At 35.2% G+C, this 26,797-nt stretch overlaps 1 protein-coding gene across 8 annotated transcripts in view; it reads right to left on the bottom strand.

Annotated features, from left to right (window-relative positions):
• Positions 1-26,797, bottom strand: part of DMD (dystrophin) — a 1,157,417-nt gene that overhangs the window by 687,663 nt on the left and 442,957 nt on the right. For all 8 annotated transcript variants that reach the window (XM_075520648.1, XM_075520634.1, XM_075520658.1 and 5 more), the window contains 6 exons: positions 25,063-25,236; positions 21,956-22,111; positions 15,586-15,756; positions 6,742-6,921; positions 4,551-4,679; positions 2,810-2,980 (listed from right to left, as the gene is read on the bottom strand). In XM_075520648.1, coding sequence (XP_075376763.1) covers positions 2,810-2,980; positions 4,551-4,679; positions 6,742-6,921; positions 15,586-15,756; positions 21,956-22,111; positions 25,063-25,236 — 981 coding nt within the window. The remainder of the gene's footprint in view (positions 1-2,809; positions 2,981-4,550; positions 4,680-6,741; positions 6,922-15,585; positions 15,757-21,955; positions 22,112-25,062; positions 25,237-26,797) is intronic.

Genomic DNA, 26,797 nt, shown 5'->3' with positions numbered 1-26,797 from the left:
CTGATACCCAAGTGCCTGTAGATAGGTTAATGTATAATATTTATTAAGTGCATTGCAAAGGATCAACAGAAAAAGCTTTTTTCTTTCAAAGCTTTAAATGCAAGAACAAGCAACAAATTCTTGATGATTCTTGCATAAAATTTAGATTTAAAGCTAATTAATGCTTTATGATGTTCTAGGAACTCTTGGACATACAACTGTCTACTTGCTAAAGACATAAGCACATTATATTCTAATCAGTTCTCTTTTACTCTTCACTCCAGTACAATTGGTATTTATTATAAAGCAAAAGTTTGTAATGAAGATTATAACAATCAAGGTTAATCAGCTAAAACAAGAGAGACTGGACATCATCTATTCTCAGCTGTTCCACAGATGACCTGGGAGAATTAGGGTAAAAATGCCTTAATTGTATCTCTTTGTTTGTTTTAATGACAAAGATTTTGCACGCTTACAAACGTGAATGCAAATACAATAATGTATGACATTTACAGAGAATAATACTGTGTTCACAAATTTTCCTCAAGAAGCTCAGAATTACACTCAGCAAGCACTTCAACTGAGGTAGAAATAATAGCAAACTACACAGTAATTTATTCTCAAATGCTCTGAAGGATGTCTTCAAAAGTACTTAAATCTCACTAAAAGACAAATTAACTAATAAAATTGGAACATAAAAATTACTAATCTCTGAAAAATGCCAAAAACAATAACAAAAAGGAAAATGGAAGGAAAAACACTAAATGAAATTCCAATAATTGAATGAGATTCAAAGACCACTTGCAAATGTTAAATCTCATTTTAGTACACTATGATCATTTTGTTAATTAAGGACACAACAATTACATACTATCATTTACTGACTTCACAGGTAATTTCTTATTTACTTCACTGTTGTACTCATAATTGTTAGTATTTGAAAACAGATCAGAATTGATTGAAAATAGATTACGAGAGCTTACTATCCTCTTGAATTGATTTTTTAATCTGTTATTCACCAAGTGAATGATTTTACCTAAGTATGAAAAAAATCCAAACATTTAGGAAGCATAATATCACCCCATAACAATAATAATTTTTCAGCCCATGAAGCTGAAATCATGACTAAGGGAAGTGCAGTTACCTACATTATATAGGTAGACAAAATGAGGCACCCAGCAATTTAGTCCTTTATCCAAATGCATACAGCAAGTCAGTAGAACCACCAAGAATTCGGACAAGCTTTTGCCTCTCTATCTTACACAATACCTGTAACTATAGATATCCTTTGTGAATCATACACTAGCTGTCCTTTCCCCAAGATCCCAGAAAAGGTCCCCTAAATTCTAATTTACTGTTAAAATTATGTGCTGTAGTTATTCCTCTCATCTTGCTAGGTACATAGTGTATAAAGCTTAGTGAGGTGCTGCCATTCCAGCTCATCTTGCCTATACAATCATAAATGGGGGAACACCTGAGAGAGAAGGTTGCCAGGTGGAAGACGTTTGCAGGCTGTGTTCTGAAGACACTTCATCTTGATAAGCATCTTTTCCCCCTTCTTTGAGTGAGCTCACAACATACAATGCAGTTAGTTAACCAATGATAAACCCTCTACAGGCAGTCCCATTGTTCCCTAAGACACGCAATAATTTCACAGAACTCTATCAAAGGCTGCATCAGCCCTGTATGCTTATGGCGTTGCGGAAGTGCAAGGTAAAACTGAGAAGGAAATCCAGACTGCAGATAGCAGATGTTCAGAATACAAATGTCACACAACGCAGTTGTTTGGGCTTTGTGCCAAGATGTTCTCAGTCTACAGTTTGTACTTCTGTAAGAAGTAAGTGAGAAGCACACTGGCATGGCTGAAGTACTACTGATGGCCAACAGGAAAAAGAAAAAGATGACCCTTATTCATAGGACATATTCTTTTCTGTTCCAGAAATGAAACCTAAATAAACTCAAACATCCACAAAGAATGTGCTGGTTACACAGGGTATTGAGCCCTGTGTAAACCCCAAACAACTGATGAAAACCATGTCTCTCTGCTTATGCTTTTTGCAAAGCTTTTTTCCTATTCTGCCACTGATCCTCTGCACATTCATTTCCAGTGCTATTACACTAGCCAGCAAAAAGAGTTAAGATCAGGATCCATGCATTCCTATTGTTCTACATACCAACCTGTATGGCTGCCTGCTTTAATCTGCTGAATAGCTCTCCGCAACAAAGGCAGCAAATACAGTGGAGAAAGTAGGTGGCTTACGTCCTCCCTCTTTCCAATTCAGAAGTCACAACTAAAAATTACCTAATCCATGCTGAATTCAGATTCAGAAATCAAACTAGTTGTACAGATAAGTAGCTGAAGTATAATTGATACAATCCGTGTATATCTGTATATCTATCTATCTATCTATCTATCTATGTCTCCAACCTTGGTGAGTCACAGCCTCATAGGAAAAGACTGAGTGCATTTAATGAAAAATTAGCCCCCAAAACCAATCTATATCAAAAAAAGGCTACTCATAATTTGAGAAGATTAAGAATCTTACTGATTCCCAGATGTTGCTCAATCTTTGTAAGTTAATGAAGTAATCATTGTTACGTTCATATAAAGTCAGCAAATACTTCTAATTGTGAAACAGTGAAAAAGACCTTAATGCCAAAAAACCCAAACCTTCACACTTAAAAAAAAAAAAAAATTCTTAGGATCTACATTTTTTTCCTTTAAAAGCTTAGGTTTTGGAGAAACCGCAGCCCGCTATGTACCTGTAACTGTGCACCTTACATAAATACCATTTTGTATGCACCTCCATATGGAAGCAAGTCCTCCTACCTTTCCACTCTTAATTCTTTGTGATATAGTTGCAAATCGCTGGTTGAGCTCTGACAGCTTAGGCTCTATTATTTTCCTGCAGTGATCTCCACGGTTTGTCATCAAGTCTACTGCCTGGTCACGCACAGAGTCCACCTTTGGATGCATATCATTCAGCTCAGCCTTTAAGCGCTACAGTCCGTGAGCAAGAGACAGGGCTTGAAGTTAGTAATAAATGCAAAGAGAGAGAAAAAGAGAGAGAGAGAGAGAGAGTGTGCAAAGGAATAGGGAGCAAAACCACAAAGCAAATTCAGATAATTATGCATGAGTGTGTAAATCCAGTAGAAATGCATTAGATCACATTCCCACTCATATCCCTCAAATTTATAGCAGGAATGTATCTACATGTCTGTTTTAATATCTCCTAGAGGAAATTAATGGTGAACATTATTTCTAGGCAGGTTCTTATCTGCAGTAATACAATCCTCAGCATATTTCAGGATATGCTGAATTATTTTATGTTCCTGAAGTTAAGAAGAGCTGCTAATTCATGTATTCTGGAACTGGATGTATAGCTGTTGCTTTCATTGCTGTTCACGCCCATAGTTGAGGCAGGGAAAAATGACCAGATGAAAACCAGTTGGAATTTCTTCTATAAATCTATCACAAATTACAAAAAACTGAGGGCAAATACCTTCTTCCTCTGCAATAATAATCTTAACAGTAGATCCCAGTATGGGCAGAGGCTGAAAAAGATAGCCAGGTATTCAGCAATCATAAACATAGTTGGGCATTAAGAATTACATTTCACTGTACAAAATGCCTTTGTGCAACACAAATATATGTACTTGTATTGATGACAAAGATAATTGTACTTTGTACCTGATGGTGGCAAAATTGTTCATTCAACTACAAAAGTCTGTCCTGTAATCCTACTGAGATCAATGAGGCATTGATTTATGTTCTGACTTGGAATTTGTAAAGTTTTGCTTGAGTAAATGGTATCATTATGTTAGTGCCAGCAATATAATTCTGACTTTGATTTGCAGACTGTTCCTCAGGTGGTATGTACTGACCATGGAGTTCAATACAAAGTAAAACTTCATACTGATTTCAGAAGAAAAACAAAATCCATATAGATAATAATTTGAAGCTGTTTAATCTTAACAAAGAAGGTATTTTAAATGAGATACTTTAAAATTCACATCTATGTTGCAAGTTAATTTTTCATCAGTTGGTCAAATGATGCAATGGGCCAAATAAAACGTTCTGATCAATACACTAACCCATTATTATACAGCTAGTTCACCATATAATATTTTTGTCTGTGGAGTTGGTCTGGCATCAACGCAAACAGTGTTTACAGAATTAAAACAATCATATGACAGAGATATCAAGCGCAGATACCATAGATATCAGAAAAGTATCACAGAAAAACAGAAAAGCAATTAAAAATGAAGAACATGGAAAAAAAGGATTTTGTTCAACCAGATGTGTTTAAGTATTTTCCAACAAATACAGGTTTAATAAGCTGCTGTTCTACTCACCAGGAAGAATAACATATCTGGTTTTATTTCTGCAGGGATTTAACTTTCACAATGCAGTGCAAATTTATTAAGTAATCTACAAGCTGCCAGAGGGTAGCTTTATCACAGAAAAAAAGAATGTTCATCAATTTGTGATACCTTTCAAAATATGCTAGTTTTGACACATTCCTTTTTAGAGTAAAATTAATGCTTTCCAGAAAATTGCATTTTTTTACCTTAAGAATTTCCTCTTTCTGCTGGGGCTTTTGTTTATCAGATTCATCCAACAGTATTTCAGCACGATACATCCAAGTTGTGACATTAGCTACATTCTGATCAAAAGCCTCCATGTGCTTTTGATATTCCTGTATGTGGAAAAGGTAAATACTGCATACAAAAAAAGTAATCAGAGCTGAGATAATAGCTGTAATTATGCCAACTGTGGCAAACATGCATATGTTATGAAATTAAACTTGTTTATTTTACACAGTAACGGCTTGTTTTGTGAAGGATAGAATCTGTTGTTTGTTTGCTCTCACTTTACATATTATGTTTCTTTAAAAAGACATTCTAGGAGAGAGAGAGAAGCTTCCAAAGTGACAGGCAGGAGGGTGATACAGTCACAGCAAGACGCAGGTGTCTGCAGCTCAGCCAGGCTGCTGAGAGGAACAGGAAGCTGACAGCCAGACCTACTGGAGGTGGAAAGAAGAGCTCCCCAAGAACCAGGTACAGAACTGATTTTGCAAAGCCACTAAATTGACGGAAACTAAGGTGGAAACAAGGATGCCCTTGCAAAGTCGCAATCAAGAATGCGAGCTTTGTATATAAAACTTTTATTTGCATTTCACCTAACTTCTCGGCTTTGAGACTCTGCTTTTTAAAAAGCTATTCTAGTTGATATTCTGATAAATCTTTTTTTTTTTTCCTCCTTAATTTAAAAACCTTTTGTCTTTTTTGGTGAGCTTACCAGAATGAGGTCTACGTATATCCACCTCAGAACTCCAGGTGAACTGTGTGTAGTTCGGCATAATACTAAGTAAGTAGTACTTTTTATGGCCGAAAGGAAAGCTCAATGACATGTTGCAGTGGTTACCACTGGTACACTACTAAAATATTGATATTCAGTCTGTGTTTACAAGTTTGCCAACTGTGGCAAACATGCATACATTATGAAATTAAACTTGTTCATTTGTACTTGTACTGTATAACAGTAACTGTAGAATCCAAAGCAGAGAGAAAGTCAAGAAATACATCACTATACCAGTCTATAAACTCCATTATATGTTTCTTACAATCAGTTCCACATTGAAGCTGAGCACCTACATCATATTGAATGAAATGCTTAAGTTTTCCAAATAAAATAGACGCAACCAGGTGCTTGCACTTGTATACTGCATACAGCCGAAGAAGCCCTCTAGTGATGCTGGATATCCATCGCAGAAGCATTTGTAAGGTAGCCACACGGACTCCAGTGGACATCTAACACATCAAGCTCTAAAAAGTCATGATAAAGGCTAACGCACCCTCGAGAAACACTTCAGTTTCTGTGGGTTGAAACTGCATTCGATTCTCTTAGCAGCAGAAACAGCATACAAGATTTCCCAAAGCATCCTGGCAGTTGAATGGTTAAGATTCTTCTGTGTTTAAGGGTTCAAGCTGTCATCTCTTCATGGCAGAATTAATTTTGAGGGAGAATATAGTTATGTGACTATCAGCAGTTCGAAGTAGCTGGGGCTGGGGCTCCTGACTCTGAATTAGATGTAGTCTAGGGATTTTACTTTGGACTAAACTTAATCTGGTGCCCTTAACTAAGTATGCCCACCAAAACAGGCACCACAAAACATGCACATCATGCAGTTCTGAAAGACCAAATCGTAGTCCTTGAGCACATTAGGTGTGCACCCTGAGCTTCTGATTTAGTTGCCTCTGAAATGAATCTCATTCACACATACCAAAGCTACCCTGTGGACAAAACCAACATGCAAGCAGGCGTTTACTTTCCACCTGTCCTACTCTTCCAAACAGAAATGCTAATATAGCCAAAAGTAGATGAGGCTGTTGGTATCAATACCAAGACTCATTCAACTTATTTGACTATTTCTTTCAATTGATTCATATTCAGGGAGTCTAAGTCCTTAGAGAGAAACCACATTTCGTTCATTAGGAAAAAAATAAATAGTCCAGGAACCACTGAGGCAGACAGGAACACGAAGCACTAACAGTCAAGACTCCACAAATCCATCACTCTGTAAACAGTCAGATTCTTAAAATATACAAATGTACTAAACAGCAATCAATCTTATTGTCTCTGTACCTAGGTATTCAGTAAGCGTAGTCCAGGGCACCAGAAGAAGCACTCCTATAAGGCTGAGCACCTATGACTGGGCACCGACATTTCCTCTCTGTGAACAAATGCATTTTCCTTACCAGTAACAGATTGAACCATTCCTCAGCACGTGAAGTTACTGCTATCCAATTACTGTTCAGGAGGCTGAGTTTATCCTCCACTAGACTTTCCTTTCCTTTCAGCACTGTCTTCAAATTCTCTCCTAAATCACTGATGCTCTTAAGATGGACCTGGCGTTTCTCAATCTCCTTCCGTGTTGCCTACATGAGCAGAATAAAAAATAAAAGTTCAGGAAATTAAAAATTCTCCACACTAAGAACATCAAATATTAAAACAGCCAGTAAGTTCATACTAGAACACACACTCTTGCTTCCTATAGGAAGGGAAAGTGTTCTGTCAAGAGCAGTAAGTAAAAAGTAAATGACTCCTCTTTAGCTCTGATAAAATTGTAAATGTTCTTCATAGTCTCATAATTGTTTTTGCTAATAGTTTCGTTTTAAAAAGTGTGAATTATCTCTCATTCCAGTGTTCAAAATATAGTTTTAATACTTAATTATTAAACAAGAATCCACATTTTACAATGTCTATATTGAGATGTTTAAAGTTACTTGGCACATAATAAAATGGCATAGTTATCAAATAGCACATAAAGCTTACATAATAAATGGGACAATAATAAAGCATCATGATGACATCTTAAGCCTTAGAGAACTCCACTGAAAATACTCTCATGAAATATTGTAATATTCCTTTAGTATTTTTCAATGCAATCTTTTTCAGCAGAAACCATATTCTTCTCTCCTGTTAGATTTCTTGTTTCCTAACAGTAGAAATGCATCTTTTCATTCCATTCATTTGGGATTTTACTCTGTGAACTAAAATACTAAAACAAGCTATTATTCACAGCACCTCTAAGCCTGAACAACTAAAATACATAAGCAGTGCTACGAGATCAGATTTCCAGTATCTCCTCCCACTGTTATCTTACCTTATATAAATAGATTTAAATGATATGTAAGGTCACGCAATTTACTCATTATTAATTTCTTAATATTTGTTACAACATGCAAGAAGTCTAACAAAAAGAGCAAACCCCAACATATTTAAACAACACGTAAAAAAGCAGGAATTTAATACTAAATACTGAGATGACACAATGCAGAGTATAACAATCTTGCTGAATACTAAAGGAGAGGCACAAATTCCTTACACCTAATATCACATATAACCAGTTTTATGAGAAAAATTTATCTGAGCTCCTGAGCACCTGATAGCAATGATCCAGGCTTATATGATCTCTGCTTATAAAATAAAGCTCCAACTAGAAATGAAGTGGTCCAAACTGAACACAAACAGAAGTAAGTCAGGAGAAAAGTAAGAATCACTAGTCTCCAGAGACATTGATTTCTCACAGATAACTTGAATACACTAAAAGAAGAACAACTTCTAATCAAACCACAATCATAATTCTTCCATCTCAGGATCAAAACTGTTACTGCAGTAGAACCACACCTTTATCACCTTCACATCACACCTCTCATGGTCACACATCAGTATGATTTTGTTGATAATGTGTTGTTAGGGAAAGTACTATTTTCAGTTTGCAATAAAGACAGTATAGAAATTACTTTTTGGTACAATACAATCTTAATAATACCTCTAACTTACTTGGCATATGTTATGCTTAAAGCAGCTGCTTGCTCCCTATGCTTAACAGAATTAATGATCTAATTTTATAATGTTATTTCACAGAAAAGGTTTTACACTTGCATTTCGTGTAAGTATGAAAAATTCTCCACATTCTACCAATTTTCTCAAATACAGAGGATTTCTAATAGAATCAAGACATGATTAATGCAAACTATTAACTATACAGAATTATAGAATTTGAAATGGAAAGTTTCAAATTTCAACAGGTTCTAGTCGGATTAAAGGAAAAACATGCCCTCTTATAATATAATTTTATCTGTTTCACAGCAGGTACAAAGCGTCATCATAAAAAAGAATAAGACAAAGAATATAATTTACCTCCAACTCAGGATGGAAAGATTTGATCAGCTTTATTACCTTTTCTGAATAATTTACTTCCATTTGGAAAAGAATCTCTGAAGCACATTTACTATGGGTTGTGGTTTCCTTTGTATTTTACATGTATGAAAACTCAGACCAGTCTTGGGCTATATATATAAATATTAAGCCCAACTAGAAATGCAAACAGATGGATCAGATAATTAAATATCTATTAAATAAAACTGCTACCCATGACCCAGATGTATAATTCCCAATGTGCAACAAAAAGTGCAACAGCGCTTTGCCTGATCCCAGGAGTTTTTCCTTTCAAGGTAAAAAAAATAATGTAAACCAAAGACTAGGTGCACCTCTGGGCAATATGAATATTAACACTCCTGTGTACTAGCAATTAAGGGACATAAATAACCAATGAGATAAGTAAACAATTACACTTCCCCCCACCTTCTTAAAAAAAGAACATTGAGGCCTTCAACACAACTTCAAAGTGAAAACCCCATCTTCTGCGATACTTCAAATCTCTGTTATTCAAAGTTCTTATGTATAAAATCGTGGACCCACTGAATACAGTTCAAGAGCTAGCAGGGTCTGTAAAGACAGCGGGATTCCACACTGCGTTATCAGCTAGGACCTCCTCTGTGTGAGATAATGCGTACTAGGTAAACTAACAACTTTTTTTCAGTTCTTTCACAACTTCGATAAGTCTTTTTTTTTTTTTTTAATTTGACACTTCTTCATTATAGTATTCAGAATTCTCTTTTCAGTATTACTAGGCAGTGGCAATCTACACATACTTCATCCATTGCAATATAACAGATAGCATTGGTAAAGTTTCTGTACTAACAAGACAAAAGGACTGCTATTAATTTAACAACACTACATAAAACAGATTAAAAAAAAGTATCATGATCCCAGGATTATTTCGTTAAAACTCAGGCAGTGGCTTTCAAAATCTGCTAATTTTTGAAGAGCAAGTTCCAATATTCGGTGAATTGGCCTTCACTCATCATCTTTCCCTGTATGGTCTTGGGGAACAGAAGAGCATATTTCAAGATTAAGGGAAAAAAACCCAACCTTGCTGGATTTAAACCCCCTCCTGATTGCCCTAACATCAGATTGCAATTCAGTCATGCAGTTTATTTGAAAGTATGTAAGAAAGATAGTCTTACAAATCCCCAAATCCCAAACACCACCTCAATGGGTACAGCATGAAACATTAACAAATACAGTGGTGAAATTCTTCCCAGAAAGACTATGTGATTTATACTTCTGATTTTGTGTGTTTATCAGGATGAAACTCTGTAACATAAATAAAATACATAAACATGTTAGAAGTTGGGAAGAAGCTAATTTTCTGATGCAATCTCACATGGCATTTTGGGGAAAGAGAAATATGTAAACAAAAGGTTGAACTAAGCATCATAACACCCAGAATTGGATTGTGGCTGTGAAAATTTGTCAGCAACGTTCAACAGTGTTTTAAAACAGATTACATTAACTCTGCTATTTGCCATTATAGTGAAGTTATTCAATTAACTTTATTTTTTTCCTTAGGACTAGTATATTTATTTATAAAACAAAAGTTTATTCAAGTATGTATTACCTGCTGGAAGACAAAGCTTCCATAAATACTTTCAGGAAAGACAGCTCAATTAAAATGTGTATACAAATTATACAGATTATATTAAGGATATATATATAAATATAAATATATATATATATATATATATATATATATATGGTCATCTCTTCTTTACATATGCCTCCAGGTAGGATCACACCTACTAGCAGATACAAGAGTTAAAGATGATGGCAATCTCTCCATTCAAATCGCTGTTCTAATTTCTGTTAGACAGAATTCTGAAATGTCTCTTTGGAAGAAACTCTTGTACTTCCACTTTTTTGAAGTACCAGTTGCGGCTATTTTGGTACAGGATACCACAACAGAAATTCTTTGACCCAAAAAATTAATTCGTATTTCACTGAATGGAATCTTTCTTTAGCTTTTAAAGGAACCATTATTCTTTTCTCACTTGTGTTTCTCAGAAAAATGCTGGTAGCGTGCCTTAATCAAAACCGGGGAAGCATGTCACCACTGAAATCCCAGAATGTGAACATTTCCAAGAGAAATGGTATCTAGGTTCCTGGCACCCAGGAAATGAAATCAATACAGACAGATCCTTCTTTTCTGTTAAAACTCTGCATGCAGAGCATGCCTCAGGCAACCAGTTTCTAATCCCCATCCCAGTAACACCAGAAGGAGGAGAGGGAGAGGGAGATAAGACCAGTTGAGCTTCCCTATACCAGTCCCTACCATCAAAACCTCAGGAAAGAAGTTGTAGTGTAAAATAAAAGCTTCATTTCAGAAAAACAAATTTGGATGGCTTGAAACTCAGGCAGAAAGCAGATTGCTTTGCAGTGTTGAAAGGCATGGGGACAAGCTTTACTGAGAATTCCTGAGAGGTCTGTAGTTGCATACAATAGTATTTTACCTATTTTACATATGGATCCATAGGATGACCAGATGAGTCATGTTAGTATAAAATAAATGCAGTTCCCTGTGCAGCCATGTACACTTTGAATGGGATTCACAGCTCACTCTCTGACCCCACTGTACCATGGCACACTCTTTATCTTTCAGTTTACTAACAAATACTACTGTTTTTTTTGGGTTTTTTTTGTTTTTTTTTTATTATTTTTTACTTGATGTTTAGTAAGGGAGTGGAAATTATAGCCTCCTTCACATTAGCAAATACTAACTAGGAATGATGACGCTTGAAAACAGAAGCTACATAGGAATGGCTTTTTCTGAGGATGTGGTGCAGAGGGTTTCTGAGCTACGCTTTATAATGATAAAACTACCATGTATCAAATTGAACTACTGATGTTTTGTGCAAACAAATCAGAGTTCTGACTAAATACAGAGGATAATATTTTAATTATGCTGGTCATTAACATAGGTAGATTAAAAAAAATCGACACCAGCAAATGATAGAAGAAAAGTTCTATATGCCTCCATACTGCCTGTACACTGTGGATTACTTGGAAGTAATCTCTGCAATTTGAACCTCTCTAAAAGAAATGAGTTAGGTGGCTCAGCTCTCACAGGTAGGATTACAGAATTAATCAGAAGCTGACATTATGGCCTTCTCAGTGGCTGATTATACATATTTATTTGTTTATTCACAGCACACCTTTCATTTTTATTGCGTTCTTGCCACTGACTATGAATCAGTTGACACAATTTTCAGATCATTTTCTTTTACTGATTTTACTGACAGGAAATATGTTGCTAAATGTGTTAGCTAATGTAATTCTAAGTACTTCAAGTCAACTTTATACTCACTGGTATTATACACTGTGCTAAAATATAACATTAAAGCACTGGCAGACTCATACTGCTGATAGTAGGGAGTGATACAGGACTTTTCCTGGTAATACCATCTGCCATTTCTTTTTTGAGAACATGGTTTCCTGGCAATCTAATTCTAATCAGCCCAGTTCCTGATTAAAAGACAAATAAACCCCGCAATGGTTAATGTCTTTAGTGATAAATATGTTCAGTAAATCAGATTTCTAATTATAAACGGATTTCTAATATACAATGTTTAATGACTATCTTTCCACCCGCATGTCATTTTTCTTATCTATTATAACAGAACTGAATTCAAATGGAAAGATTTAGCTTGTCTTTACTCCATAAAAAGGCAGGATTTACAGTCTCCAGTATATTGCCCATCTCATTTCACATAACTCAGCCAAGTTTTTGTTTCATCCCTAGAAAAATTCTAGACATGAACAAATAACACACTTCCCTTCATGTCCAGATTAATGCTATGCTTCATTAACATCATTTCCTACTCTAGATGGACATTCCTTTTTATTTCTAGGTGTTTACACCTTGAAGACAATGTTCGCATGTCTGATTTTTTTATTCTAGCCTCTATAATTATCTCCCAAACCCTCTGAGTTCCTTTCACTTTTAAGAAGTCTTGGGTACTGAAAATGAATTAGAAATAAGTGCAGTAATAAATATAACTGCTTCCTTGTGCTGTAAAGGAAAAGATTACGAGCTCTCTGCTTAGTTATATTGACAGCAGCACACATCCAATTTTCAGTTCATTCGCACTATTGAGTTCTCCTCTCTCCCCCTCCATTTTCCATCTTAGTTTTTCTGCAGACTTTCCTCACAATGGCAATCCGCTGAGCCTAATTCATCTCCCAGTGCATTTCATTAGATTGGTTACTGTCTTCGGCAGCCTACTCACCCGGGAAGCCCAAAGCCCAAAGCTGCGACATTAATCAGATACCGTGAGACCTGGTTCTGGGGACTGAATTATTGATGTACGATTTTGTATGATGCCTCATTGAAATCCACATAGGAGTATCATATTGTACTTATTTATGAAGTTCTCACAAGAATTTTAAAGTGTCCAGGATAACATGCAGCAATTCCTGTCTCTTAGGGGGAGCAGATTCAGGAAAAAGTATACTCACATCACGTAATTTCTGCAAATACTTGCATTTTGAAGGCTAGGATCTGCCACCTACACTATCTGTTGGATTCCTCAGAATTAAAAGTGTGCTTATATTTATGTAAATATTGGTTTATATTTCCTAAAGAGAATCTTAATAAAGGAATTCTGAAAGCCACTCATTCAGTACGTACATACTTCAACAAGAGGCAGCTGCTCTCATCCAAAGTTGTTTGTTTCTTCTTATTTTAGTGATGAACTGACTGAAGGAGAAGAGCTGAGGTATTATATGAGGTTGGACTGCAGTGAAGGCTTTGGGCAGGATCTGAAGCCAAAATATGCTTTTTACTAGTTTTTTCTGCAACCCGTTATGTATCAATTCCTTGTGAAAATTCACAATACTCAATGGAGTTCTTTAAGATTAGCAGGTGGAGTGGTTCCCCTCTTTGATATATTTTTCATGTTAATATTTCTTATTTTAATTAGTTCTTGTTACCTTTTTTGATTGTCATAAGATAAAAATATGTTGTACTACTTGTAGCAAGTGAGAGACATAACAAGGACTTCCCACTGTGTAACTGCACTGACCATCAGACCTTAGGTTCTAATTATGCAACTTCTGAAGCATTAAGGTTCACATCTAACAATTAAATGATATTAAGGACAAATCTTTCTATTTAAACTTCTGTGAAGCTATATACATCTGGAATAACTTTCCTGAACATGCATGCAGGAACATACAGTGTACATTTCTGTTTCAGTAGAACTGTACTGTGTAGTTTAACACCACCAAAGATGATTCTTATTTTCATGACTGGGTAAATGGACTGAGTGACTGGCAGGTTAGTTTGGGGGCGTTAAAACCATATGATTGTCTAATCCGTCTCAAAAATCTGACACTTGTCCTTTATTATGGGTGTTAAGATCACAATATCAATCAAAAGTAACGAGAGGAACTGCACAGACTTTACTTTAGGAAAGGCAGAAAGTGAAAATGAGAGAACATCAAGCAGCAATGGGTTTTTTAAGGATTGAGGTTTTGATTTGCAAGTCAAAGTAATAATTGTAAGATAATAATAGCAACAGTTGATCTTTATATATTTTTGGATACTACTTTCAAAATACTGTCATTCTTAAAGACTGATCACAAAAGACTTGTGGACTTTCTTTTTCTTGTTACTTGTTTGTAAATCATCAGTGTACTTCAAGGCTAAAGACATTTTCTCAAGCTCAGAAAGGGGCAATTAAAGACCAAAAACCAACCAACCAACCAAACAAAAAAAAAACCAAAAAAAAGAAACCATGACCCACGTTTTACTCCAGTGCCTTTAATCTACACAGCCTTTAAAAAACAGTAGTAAGGTTGCCTGTGTATTATTCGTGACTATTTCCATAATGCATGGTGAAACTGGTAAAATGTTTAAGGAATTCTTCATATTTAACAAAGCAGAAGTAGTAAATTTTTACACAAATAAACAATACTGTTTAAGGGGTTTTTTTGGTTGTTTTGTTTTGGAATTATATAGGAACACATCGAAAATGCTGCCGGCTGCAGATAATTATTTGAAATTTTGAAGCTTTGGATAACGATGAGCATAGTTTCTTCTAAAGCACAGATACTGGTATATGTGTACAATGATGGCTTGGTTTGCTTATGTTCTGATTGGATTTTTATTACATATGCAGAATATAAACTAGATTAGCTAGTGCTGAATGATACTGTGCTAAGTCTTAACATCACACAGAGATACGCAGTTTGATGTAGAAGTGTTGCATTCCTCAGTGATTCTGTAAGTTGTTTATCTAAACTGTGGCACACGTAGTAATCTTGAGGAAAGTTTCATTTTAGGCTTTGAGTTTTAACCTAAAATAAGAGTTCAAGGTGAAGTCTCATGGAAGTAAGAAGCCCCCAGAATGAAAACGAATGAGCTACAAAGCAAAAAGGGTAAGAAAGCAAATATCCCACCTCCTGGCTGCTATCTGAATATGTGGAATATATAGTGTTCTGACATCTGTAATCTTTCATCCACTGGAGCTGTTTTACTGTTTAATACTTTTCTAATCATGAGTAGAATGGGATGAGAGAGAAAGGGATCTCTATTTACATGGATCTCTATTTACATGGATACTGGATGGATAATTTATAGTACTCTGAAAAATTAAGTTCTAACTTTAAATTCATCTCAGTGAAGATTACTGCAATATGAAGGTAAATTGTGCTATTGATATATGCAGAGACAAGATAGTTTAAACTTTTCACAGCATTAATGTTAGGGTGAGATAATGCCATAACAGTTACAAAGTTCCACTAATTAAAATGCCAGAATTTTTATTCTCTTTCTCTATCAAGAAAGAAATCTATCTTTCTCTAATATGCTTAAATTGTGATATATAAAGGTACAGTGTGTGTTACGTTGTTACCTTGCCCCAGGCAATTTCAGCATCCAAATTGCTAGGCATTCCCTGCACAGCTGATCTCTTTGTCAATTCTGCATCTGTCGCTGCAAGCCATTCTGTCATAGCATTGATTTCTTTTCGTAGCTTCCGGGACAATTTCAAGCATTTCTCTAACTCTTGCTTTTTTTCTGTCACCTGCAGAAAGAAAACATGTGTTTCTTAACTCTTCAGTCAAACAAGTTTAATGATTTTTATATACCATTTTCTGTATGCCACTTTCCTATAAAAGCTTAGCTTGCAATTTTACAAGCCAAGTTGCACTTTTACTATAGTTATTTCTTGCCTTAGTTCTCTCAATATCTGTAATTTTGCTGCTAGAATGCAAATACATATAAGAAAAAACACGCATAAAGACACATTGAGTTTGAACTAGCAGCAGACCTCTGCAAACCAACTCCTCTGTTTTGAAGTCATGCATAGCAAACTAATTTGGAACAACTGAATTAACAGGCTTTCCTTCAGACACAAAAACCCTTCAAAGAGCATATTTTCACATAGATGGCCATATAGCGATATTGAATCCTCAAGGTTTTATCTATGTAGCTACATTACATAGGAGAAAAAAATTCTCTGCCAAAGAAACCCCAACATCTTGAAACACAGAAGTCACTGAATGATGTCAAACTAAGACAGCACAGTTAACTTTAAGTTTTTAATTTCTCAGCATATTATTTTGTTGTCTTTTTAATACTCTTTAAATGTAGGGGGTTTGCATAGGAATTTGTAAATGTTTTTCTTTTTTCAAAGCAAACTGAAAAATAAATTAAAAATCAGCAGCAATGCGTCTCATTAGCAAATCCTTTCCATGGTTTAATAACATATATTTGGGTCACTGCAGAACAACTCGTACAGTTTGCATTACATTCTTTGATGCATTCTTTACTAAGCTCTTTTGCGCCGCTCCCGCCTCCTTATCAAAAATGTGTCTGCCACTTTAGTATGATGCACGTTGCTCCCCGCATGCAGCCAAGACTCACGGCCATCCTGCAATAGGAACACCTGTATTTTGGTTATATAATGATTTTACTTTTATACGGAGGGGGAAAAGCAGGGTGTCCTCAAATGATTCTGTTTGGCACTGACTAAAGATTAGGCATCTCTGTTCTAAATAAATCAACAAAAGAAAGTTGAAACACACATTTTCTAGAGAGCTTCACAAGCATTTACCATCACTTTTTGAAGAAAGTGCAGTTTGTAGACTGTAATCCCAAGCTTCTTTTCCACAGTCCTCCATCTTCCATCATAGTCCCCTTTCAAATTCTTCCTCCTTACCTGCAAGTCTGTTTTCTCACTTCTAGTTTCCTTAGAGCATCAACCTTTGTTCACATTTCCCTGAAACTTCTCACCCAGTTTAAGTCCCAGGCCGCATCCCATGGAACTGATTCTGTCTCTCAGACAGGAGTCTTCACCATGGACTTACCTGCAGCACCTTTCTGCTTTCTTCCACACTTTCCAACCTTTCAGACCATCCTAAGTCTTACCCTCTACCACTAGCTTCCAATCTTCTAGATCCCCATATTCACCTCTTCACACTCGCAGCTTTTCGGTTAGCCTTTTCATATGCTGAATGTTTTGGACGTGAAGTACTGTGGACAATCTCTGTTTTATTTGTTAGGTTCTTTTAAGCATATTACATGGAACCTGGAAGGAAGGCTGAGTATTTATGTTGTCTTGACTGTCTTACACCACATTTTGGTGTAACCTGGAAGAATAGGGGAAAATAATCCTCCCCACAAGCCCCTGAGCACATTCAGGGAGAGAGAGAGGGTTCCACGTACTTAGTAGAAAAGTCAAAAGAGTAAATGAAGAGATCTCAGATAGAAATTAGGCAACTGGTGGTTAGAAAATACAAATTAATAAATTACGTTGTGCTGGAGTTTAAAAAAGGTTAATCGAGGAAGGTGGATTAAAAGTATTCAGTAGGTCACTAAAATTTAAAATAAATTACTAATTCCCTTGCATGTCAATTAGTAATCAAGTGAGATTGTAGCCACCGATTTTTAAGTATTTTTAAATAGAAAAAAATTGTCTGCAGTAGTGTCAGGTATCCAAAACTGGTATCGGTGTCTACTAAAACTATTCTGGGCTTTGACACTGTTTGCGTACAAGTAGCGGTGCAATGATCAAATTGATTCCTAGCTCTACTGCCAAGGAGAGTTTGAGGTTTTAAAATGTAACAGGATGTTATGAGGTTAGGTACATGGCTTTCACTATCCATGAGTAAACAGATCAGATTTGCCCAGGGAATAAGCAATAAAACGTCCCTGGTCATATATTATCACTCTGTAGAGGCTTACTACTAAAATCTCAGCACAATACAAGAATGTGCTTTCTTGTATGCCAAATTTATTAAATGAGAACTCAGAATTTACAGTCAGGCCAAGAGGTAAATCCCTGGGAAGGACCATAAAACTCAGGTTTTTAGAGCTCCATTCACACATGGATCCAGGAATCCACACAAATTTTCACCTCTTCTTCTGATGAGTATTAATAGTAATTGTAAATGACTATTTGCAAATACTTAGCAGCAATACAATCCAAAGTGCACTACCCTAAGTGTGATTGCCTGTGTAAGAATCCTAAACAGCTGGTATACTATAAAGTGAAGTTACTGATACATGCCCAAACACAGAAAGAATATTTGCGTTGCTATATACATCTCCAAATTCTGTATATAATATCAAGAATATTACACTATTTCCATGTACATTGTATATATCCAGAGGTTACTGATTAATCAGTTTCTGTTCGTACTTCAAATCTAAAGTTGTATTTCTAAAGAAAAATAGGAAACAGTGCCCTCTAAAGGCCTTCTGTTTCATGCAGTGTTATCAAACATACTGTTTCAATAAATTTTCTCTATATTTTAAAGCTATTTTAGCTATGCTAAATATTTTACTCGCAAGAATCCTTGGATGTAATAAATAAAAATAAAATGAGAAAAGCAGACATTTGAATCGAAAAGAAAGGTATTTTACAGCCTTTAGTCTTACAGCCAAAAATTCCTGCGCAGCAGTGCTACTGTGAAGAAAGACCTGACCTTGTAAGTAATAGCCCCTACTGCACGCAATGCCCTTAGGAGAGCAGCAAGAACATTATTACTGCCACTTTCTTTTAGAGTCCAGCTCCCTGTTCTGATGAATTACCATAGAGAGACTTGACACAAGGATGCTACAGACCCTACCTCACAGCCACTCACAACCAACAAACTACCTAAGCTTTTATATAGTAGTTTGCTTGTATATATGTATATGTGCTTGTGTCAGAGAGAGAGAGAGAGAGAGAGAGAGAGTAAGGGCAAGTGAATGCGTAAGTAAGCACAGGCATGGAATATTTATCATAAATGCAACCACTACACCATGATATTCAAATGACATTTTGCTTTCTTGCAAGTTCATCTCAAACCTATTTACACTGAGACCACTATTAAGGTTTCAAAATTATCCATCATGCTTTTAAAGCACAATTGGTGAAAAATGAGTGGCAAAACTTGATGTTCTGAACAGACAAAACTCATTCCTAGGCCAAAGAGAGGTTTAAGGTCTGATACTACCTAAGCAATTAGGACTATTCACAGGTATTTATATCCATATCTGTATATGCTAAAAACAAAAGGAACAAATAAAAAAAACCCCACACCTTCCCATTCTTCTTAAGGGGAAGAATTCCTAGGTTCACAGTGTCTCAATTTATGATACTTAAAATATATAGAAAAACTAGAGTAGGCACTGTACAAAATTATTAGAAATTATCATAATTTTCCTGTCCATTTGAGAGCACAACACTTCAGCACATGTTTAATTAAACCATTCCACATGCTTCAAAATGTGCTTAAGGACTGTTTTAAATATGGGGGTCCTCCTGAAGCAGTACATACGAAATCACACAAGCGAGTCTACACTTAAAGATGTGCTTTTCACTCAGACTATACATTCCAGTCCTGAGACTTACTATTAGTTATAACTATTACCAGTTTTTTCTTAAAAAGACAGACTTTGACTCAATGCAATCAATTAGGGCTGGTAATGGCTAACTGATTCTTTTGGGGGCTTTTGTGACTTTCACTAAAATTGTTAACTACCATGCTATATAAAAGTAAATGTGAGAAATTGCATCTAGGACAACAAAGCTAAACACAGCACTGCAGATTTTTGAGACCCATGAATTTGCAATATGGCTCACTTCAGATCACTAATGGCTTCCTAATGGAACATTTTTATTCCTTCATTAGTTAAGAGAGGTTTCCTATAACAATGGCACCTGTCTGCTGTTACATTAAACATAATGTAGGAATAAATGCTATAGTCCTTTCTAAAATAATGGAGAAACCAAATATATTATCTAATCTCAGATGATAGCTATCCACACCTTAATGAAGCAGACTCCAGTTTTCTTGACACTCAAAAGATTGATGTCTCTTAATACCTTTATTTTCTAGCAAGAGAGAGAACTGTTTTAATTCAGGTTCCCAAATGAGTATTATCTCTGTCAAAAGTAACATTACTCTTATTGCTTTATCGTACTGTAGTCAGTGGGGCTTGATTATCATTGTGTGTTTAAACCACACACTGACTCTCAGTGTTACCATGGGCTCATTTTCCTAGCTAGTAATAATTTATGGTTTTAATAATTTATAATCTGACAAAATAAAGAATTTGTATTCTGTCCTATTTCATATATTTGAAGTATATAAATTTTAGAAATAAACAGACAACTATATCTGTCATTCACAATCTTCATTCAGCCAGTTACAGCACCAAATTTACTCTAATACTACATTTTTTAGAAGTTCTGTGGATAGTTTTAGTGAGGGCAAGAGGAATAAAACAGAGTAACGAAGGATAGTTGTTAATCAAATTATTTGCATGAAGTCCTCTTTAGGACAATGCCACAACTCCTCTCCAGAGCTCAAAGGTCCTTGTAGAGGATTGTACTTCAGGAGCAGGCAACACACTCCATAGATCATGCAGACCCAGAATAAAAAGCCCTTAGGGATTGACGCAAGATATTTTTTTCAATCACAGTCTTATTAATATCGGTTAGTTGTCTGTCTTTCCTACTGTCTGTTTAGTTGACTTCTAGGAAAAACTGAGTAAACAAAAATATTCTCCTGTTGGGAAGTGTAACAGCATTTGACTGTATATGAATCGATGAAGAAATAGATGATGTATAGATGGATATTTTACACAAGGAATGACAGTGCTCAGGAAATTAATAGGGATTGATTCTACAAGGTTAATTATATAAAAATAACTTATCATTGGCATCACAAGGTAAAAGTCGGCCACATTTTGAAAACTTTTTTTTTTTTTCTGTAGGTGAAGCTGAGATTATATTAAAGAATATTGGGAAAATATTCATGTAGTCCTCCTAATTATAAGCTGACATTCACCAAGTAGTCAAACTGAGTACTGAGTATAAATCTCAGATTTAAAAAATTTTAAAAAAAGTTGCATTCCAAGGCAATACATTCCTCATTACAGGGCTCAAAGGATGATGATTTACTTTTGCCCAACATGAATAAATTTGGTAATCCCTATGGAATGGAGGATGACAAATGACTAAATTCTAAACAATAGTTTTCTGGTATCTGAGATGTATAACAGTGGAACAGTTATTTCACACACTCATAACTAAACAATATTCTATGTGGCTTATATATTAAGACACAGTGAAAAGGTAAGTCAGGGTTGTACATGACTTTTAAACTAGGAAGCAGTTATGACAATAACTGAACTCATGTGTAGGTAAACTCAAGACTGCAGAAGAAGCAAAGCAGAATGGTACACAAATGTCTCCTGAGGAAATCTGCAGTAGCAAGAATTTTTGGTCAACAGATTTTTGAACAGCAACAAATGGAAATGAAATACTTAAAGACCTGTACAGTCAGATGCAGAAGGAAATTAAAAGGTAGAATTCTCTCTTTTATGAAGTAGCTCTTTAAGTAAAATGTGAAAAATTCACAAACAAAATCTAAGTATTTCTCTGACCTGAAGTTTTTTGAAACAAGTGACCTTTTGAGGCATTAAAAAGAAACAATGTCCCCCTCTGACCCCTAAAAAACAATGAACTAGTAGAAAAAAATAAATTAAAACATTAATAATTTAATTTTAAATTGTAATAAAGGAATTTTATATTTTTCTAGAAGGTTATATTTTCTCAGAGCAACTGAATGACTGCCTTTGGCTCCATTCTTTCTGTCCCACTCTTTAGAAAATGTGAGGGCTTTGAAAGAAACCAATAAAAACCCCCATTTACTTAGCATACCAAGATTATTCTTCACTTTGTCAGTTAAAAAGTGGGCATAGTTTTGTATTAAAAACACAGAGCTTACCTTTGCACCCAATTCATTATATTGCAACTTCAAAGCTGTAAGCCTTTCATCCAGTTCTTTTGGGTTCTCTGTCTGCTGCTTTTGAACAATCTGCCTCCCAGTTTTTATCACTGTTTCCACTTCAGACTTCACCTCACTCAGGCTTTTATATAATTTCTAATCAAACAGAAATATGAAAGAGAAATACCACCATTACAATAAGTAAAACAGAAGAGACTACTGAAGGTATTATAAAGACGCACGAGAAGTCTTTGCACTGTTTGCTGTATAAAAACACCACCATGCATGTCTCTGAGCACCTACCACTCCCATTTGAATGCTAAGGAGTTGAGAGGTACCATGGCATGTGACCTAACGATAGAGAAAACTCACTCTGAGTGCGTACATGTATTAAAAAAAGCTTTTGAGAAAAATTGATCAGTTTCTAAATCAGAATTCAAATTAACAGATTCAGAACAGCCTATCTTTACTATTATACTGGCTTCAAAGACTTGTCACCAAAACCAATGGTAGAAATGTTATAGATAAGAAAGCACGCACCATCACTAATTGTTTTAAGATATGACAAAGGTTGTTTTCAAACTGATTTAGATAATGCAGTATTTAAAACAACAACAGATGTTTTCTGTCAATTCATACAGCTTGTTGGATGTATTTAAACTACAAATAGCCACTAAATTAATTTAAAAATCTGGCAGGTTTTCATACTGCTAAATCAAGAGATTGGTAGGATAGAGGATTTCCCCTACATTTGCTAAGTGTAATACTGTTCAAAAAATTAAATAATTGAAAAACCTACATGAGTAAGTAACATAATGAGGCAAAAATATATGATATAATTCACTGCATTTTCCTGCACTATTTCAATGACTAAGCAAAAAATAAGGGATAAACAGCTGTTCCGTAAGTGACAGCATGCAAGCAATCTGTAAACACAGTACATTTCCCTAATATTTCAAGTGAGTGATACTAAGAAAAATGAAAGCATTCTTTCTTTCCATATGCACAAAGTCGGTATTGTCATATTGTCATCTAATGGTGACTGTATGTGGCTGGTAACTCAAGCCATTTAACAGCCACATAAACGCCCAGTTAACATTCACGTAAGTAGGGCAGAAGTTGAATTTTTTTTTTTTTTAACCTAAGAATAAATTCTGCCATGGCACAGAAATTCCACTGAACTCCACAGTGGAAAAAGACTCCACAGAGATACACAGTGTCCATTACCAGACAGGTACGTGAAGAATGGCAAATGTGAAGCTGTTGAGAAGCTTTATTGTTGAGATGTCTAGAGTAATTCTGTGTTCCAGCGTTTTGCCATCGTATGTTGGAAAATAAACTTACTGTCCTGTATACTTAGACAGAACTGCAAAATAAATTACACTGTACTTTTTTAATCTGTATTTTTTTTAGCTTTTCTTTTAGCAGCAGTATCTCCCACAATGTAAAATCTGTGTCTAGTACATCTGGACAGTAAAGACTTTTTTTCCAGCAGTTCTGACAACAAAAAAAAAAACCCAAGCACATTTTCTCCATAATCTAAAGTTAATTACCAAGCCAATTCTTAACATGGTTATGATTTTATTCACTTAAAGGTAGGATGTATATAGTCCCACTGCTTTCTAGGTGCTTAATATGATAAAAACATTCTTCATTACTGAAAACATGTCAACAAATTAGGAAGCTGTTGTATGATGCACATTGGCTAACATCTGATGGGATACTATGACTAGATTTTTTAAATAGAAACATTATGAGATTCTTTGTAGATAAAGATGCTCTGAAAACACCTTAGAATACTTTCTAAGGAAACTTCCATAGAATATGACAGGGCTGCAAAAGCTAGCTGCTGAGTGAAGATATTTTAATTCAGTACAGGGCTTCTAATTACAGGGCTTCTTATAATTCTGATAAGAATATGAATTTAAGGGTAATTGCATTTAAGAAAAACTCAAGATGTAAATAAATAACATCGACTTGTTCTACACTTATTTTTTAATTTAAATTCTTACATTTAGATCTGAAAGAGGTTGAGGGAAAAAAAAAAACATCTTCAGGCATGCCATCACTCCAGAAAAAAAACCAGCTGAAGACAAGGATCTGATTGTCCTGATTTTTGCTGTTAAAATCTCCATTTTATTATCATCAAGCACACGGTGTTCATCTTTATCTTTACCTCCCTTCAACAGTAAAGGGTACAGGATTACAGGGATATTAAAGGGATACATACAGATTTTCCTCATATTCTTTAGGACATACTGATGTCATCTTTTGCTCTTGAACGTTAAGAAAGTTACAGCATGCCATCTCACGGAAGCTGTAATCTATGGTTTTCCTTTATGTTTTGTGTTTCCTGGCTAGAACAGACTTGTGCACTGCAACATCTCTTTTGGTTACATCACGGAGTTCCATGACTGTAGCATATTGTGGAAAGCAGAGTGAATCCAGGGAGATAAATTCATATGCAAGATGGGAAGGGGGAATTAGAAAGGGATCCTGACTGGCCTTCTCACATAGTGAAAGTGCATGACCATTGTTTGAAAGTTCATTGAAATGAGAATATTTTTGATATTTTAATTTTTTTTTCCATTTTGTGAGTAACTGATACTTTGTTTCTCATCCTGAATTCAGGACAATATTCTGTAATTTTTAGCTTTCTCCACATAAATCCATATTTTCAGAATTTTTCGCTCATTTAATTAGCATTCCATGCTTCTGAGAGGTTTTTGCCATGACAGAAGAAGAGAATGACATGCAGAAAGGAAAAAGTTACTGTAAGACTGTTAGAACTATTTCACTGTGTTATTACATCCTAGGAAACTTTGAAATTGAATACAATTTTAAGTGTACAATGTCCTTCTAACCTCATTTTCAAACAAGAGAAGGAGGATCAAACCCTTCTCTCTATCCTCCTCTCCTTAAAAAAATCAAACTTTAAGTAAAAAGGTGCCTATAACTTTCATTGTGTAACTTTGCTCTTAAATATTTCTCAGACTGTTTTCTAGTATCTCCCAAAGAAATACTGACATTGTCATTAAAAATACTTTAAATTTGAAAGGCAGAACAGGCAGGAAACAAATAGAAAGACAGCATCTTTAAATATTCACCATGCAATGATCCAGCTGTGACTGTACTACTTCCTGCTCAACACTCTTCATCTCCAACTTCGGCACCTGCAATTTCACTTCATCTAAAATTCTTTTACATTCTTGTAGGCGCTGCTCAAAGTTGGCTGGCTTCTGAAACAAGCGAAACTTCATGGAGACATCCTGCAGCTTTTTCTGAAAAGTAAGCATGGGTGAGTAGTAAATGTGAAATCAAATCAACACTGAACCAACTTTTAGACCCATTTCAGAATACTTAGAATCCATTATCAATCAGTAGTTTCTTTTTTAAAGAATTTAAAACTTTTGGGGAAAATACCAGCAGCAGAGAATCTTGGTCTTCGCAGGAGGAAAAAAATTCTTGTATCATCCAGGGCACTGGATGCTGCACAGCCAGTGAGCCCATATAATCAACTGAAGAAAGGGAGTGTTTTCATATTTTCCAATGTGCAAAATGTTGGGGGATGGGGAGTGAACGGTGGTTTAATGGCTTTTAGTCCCTAAAAGAAACCCAGATAAAGTAGCTGGGCAGTAAGTAGGTCTAGCACAAAACCTGAGATTTAGAGTATAAAATTGCTTTCTATTTCACTTTAAAAAAGCATAACCTAGAGTAAAGAGAAAGTAATTTGAAGGCAGAAAAATCTATGACAAGCATGGCTTCTAATTTCACAATTTTCACAATCTGTTATCTTCGTCCATTAATTATATTGCTTGCTCACATGATCCCTACCTCAGGGGGAGGGGAAATAATTAAAAATAAAGCAAAGAAAGGGCATTTTAATTATCTACTTGAATAAGAACTAATTTATCTTTAGAAGCACAGAGCAAAGTACTAGCAGAATAAGTTTCTCTACTGTTTGAAAAAAAAACCAGAATGTCACTAAGAAATGGATAAGTAATTAAATAGGAACTCAGCATCTGCAAACACACTTTTGATTTTTTTATCTTCAAATCCTGGACACTTTATACCAATACAGTGATGTCTGTACTACACAAACTTGAGAAAAACTATAATAAGGAATAGAATTAGCCTATATATAGGCATTAGTAAAAATGTTTCCCACATCTATCAGATTTCTGTGAAGGAGGCAGGAATCATGAGCAGAAGACAATTCTGGGTAACACAGAGAACTGTGCAGATTTCAGCAGTTCCTTCCAACAACTTTCTTCATTAAATACTCTTAATGAAATTGAGATCCAATGGGGTAAGAAAGGAAGTCTTTCCCTAGATAAATAAGTGAACAATTGAACAAAAATAGGAAACAAAGGGTAGAAATAAGTGGTCTTATTCTTCAGTGTGTTTGCATACACTAAATTCATACTTAATTAGTTTTTCATCTTCTTGTGACACTTCAACTTGATGAAGACCAAGTCCTGTGGGGAGCTTGCAATGCCACATCAGTATCTGTTATAATTTGTGTTGGTCAATACATTAAAAATGATCTAGAAAAGAGAGAGAATGATGGTATTAATGGTAGAGAAAATTAAAGCCATCTGAGAAGTGTCCCTGAAGGATTGTATAGTACTGAGCATCTGTAGGAAAAAACCAACCAAATTATATTTAATTCATCTAAAAATTAAGTAAAGGACATCACAAAAGAAACACTAGGCTTGATATACAACAAGTGGGACCTAAATTATCTATTAGCACTCTCACTTGAGTTATAATAGATAACTATAACAGTTATATTATATACTTATATTTATCTCTGACAGTTTTAAGAAAATATCAGCTCAA

The sequence above is a fragment of the Mycteria americana genome, chromosome 1, assembly GCF_035582795.1.
Source record: "Mycteria americana isolate JAX WOST 10 ecotype Jacksonville Zoo and Gardens chromosome 1, USCA_MyAme_1.0, whole genome shotgun sequence".
Lineage (NCBI taxonomy): Eukaryota > Metazoa > Chordata > Aves > Ciconiiformes > Ciconiidae > Mycteria > Mycteria americana.
The sequence above is the reverse complement of the archived record's forward strand: the minus strand, read 5'-3'. Positions and strand labels throughout refer to the sequence as shown.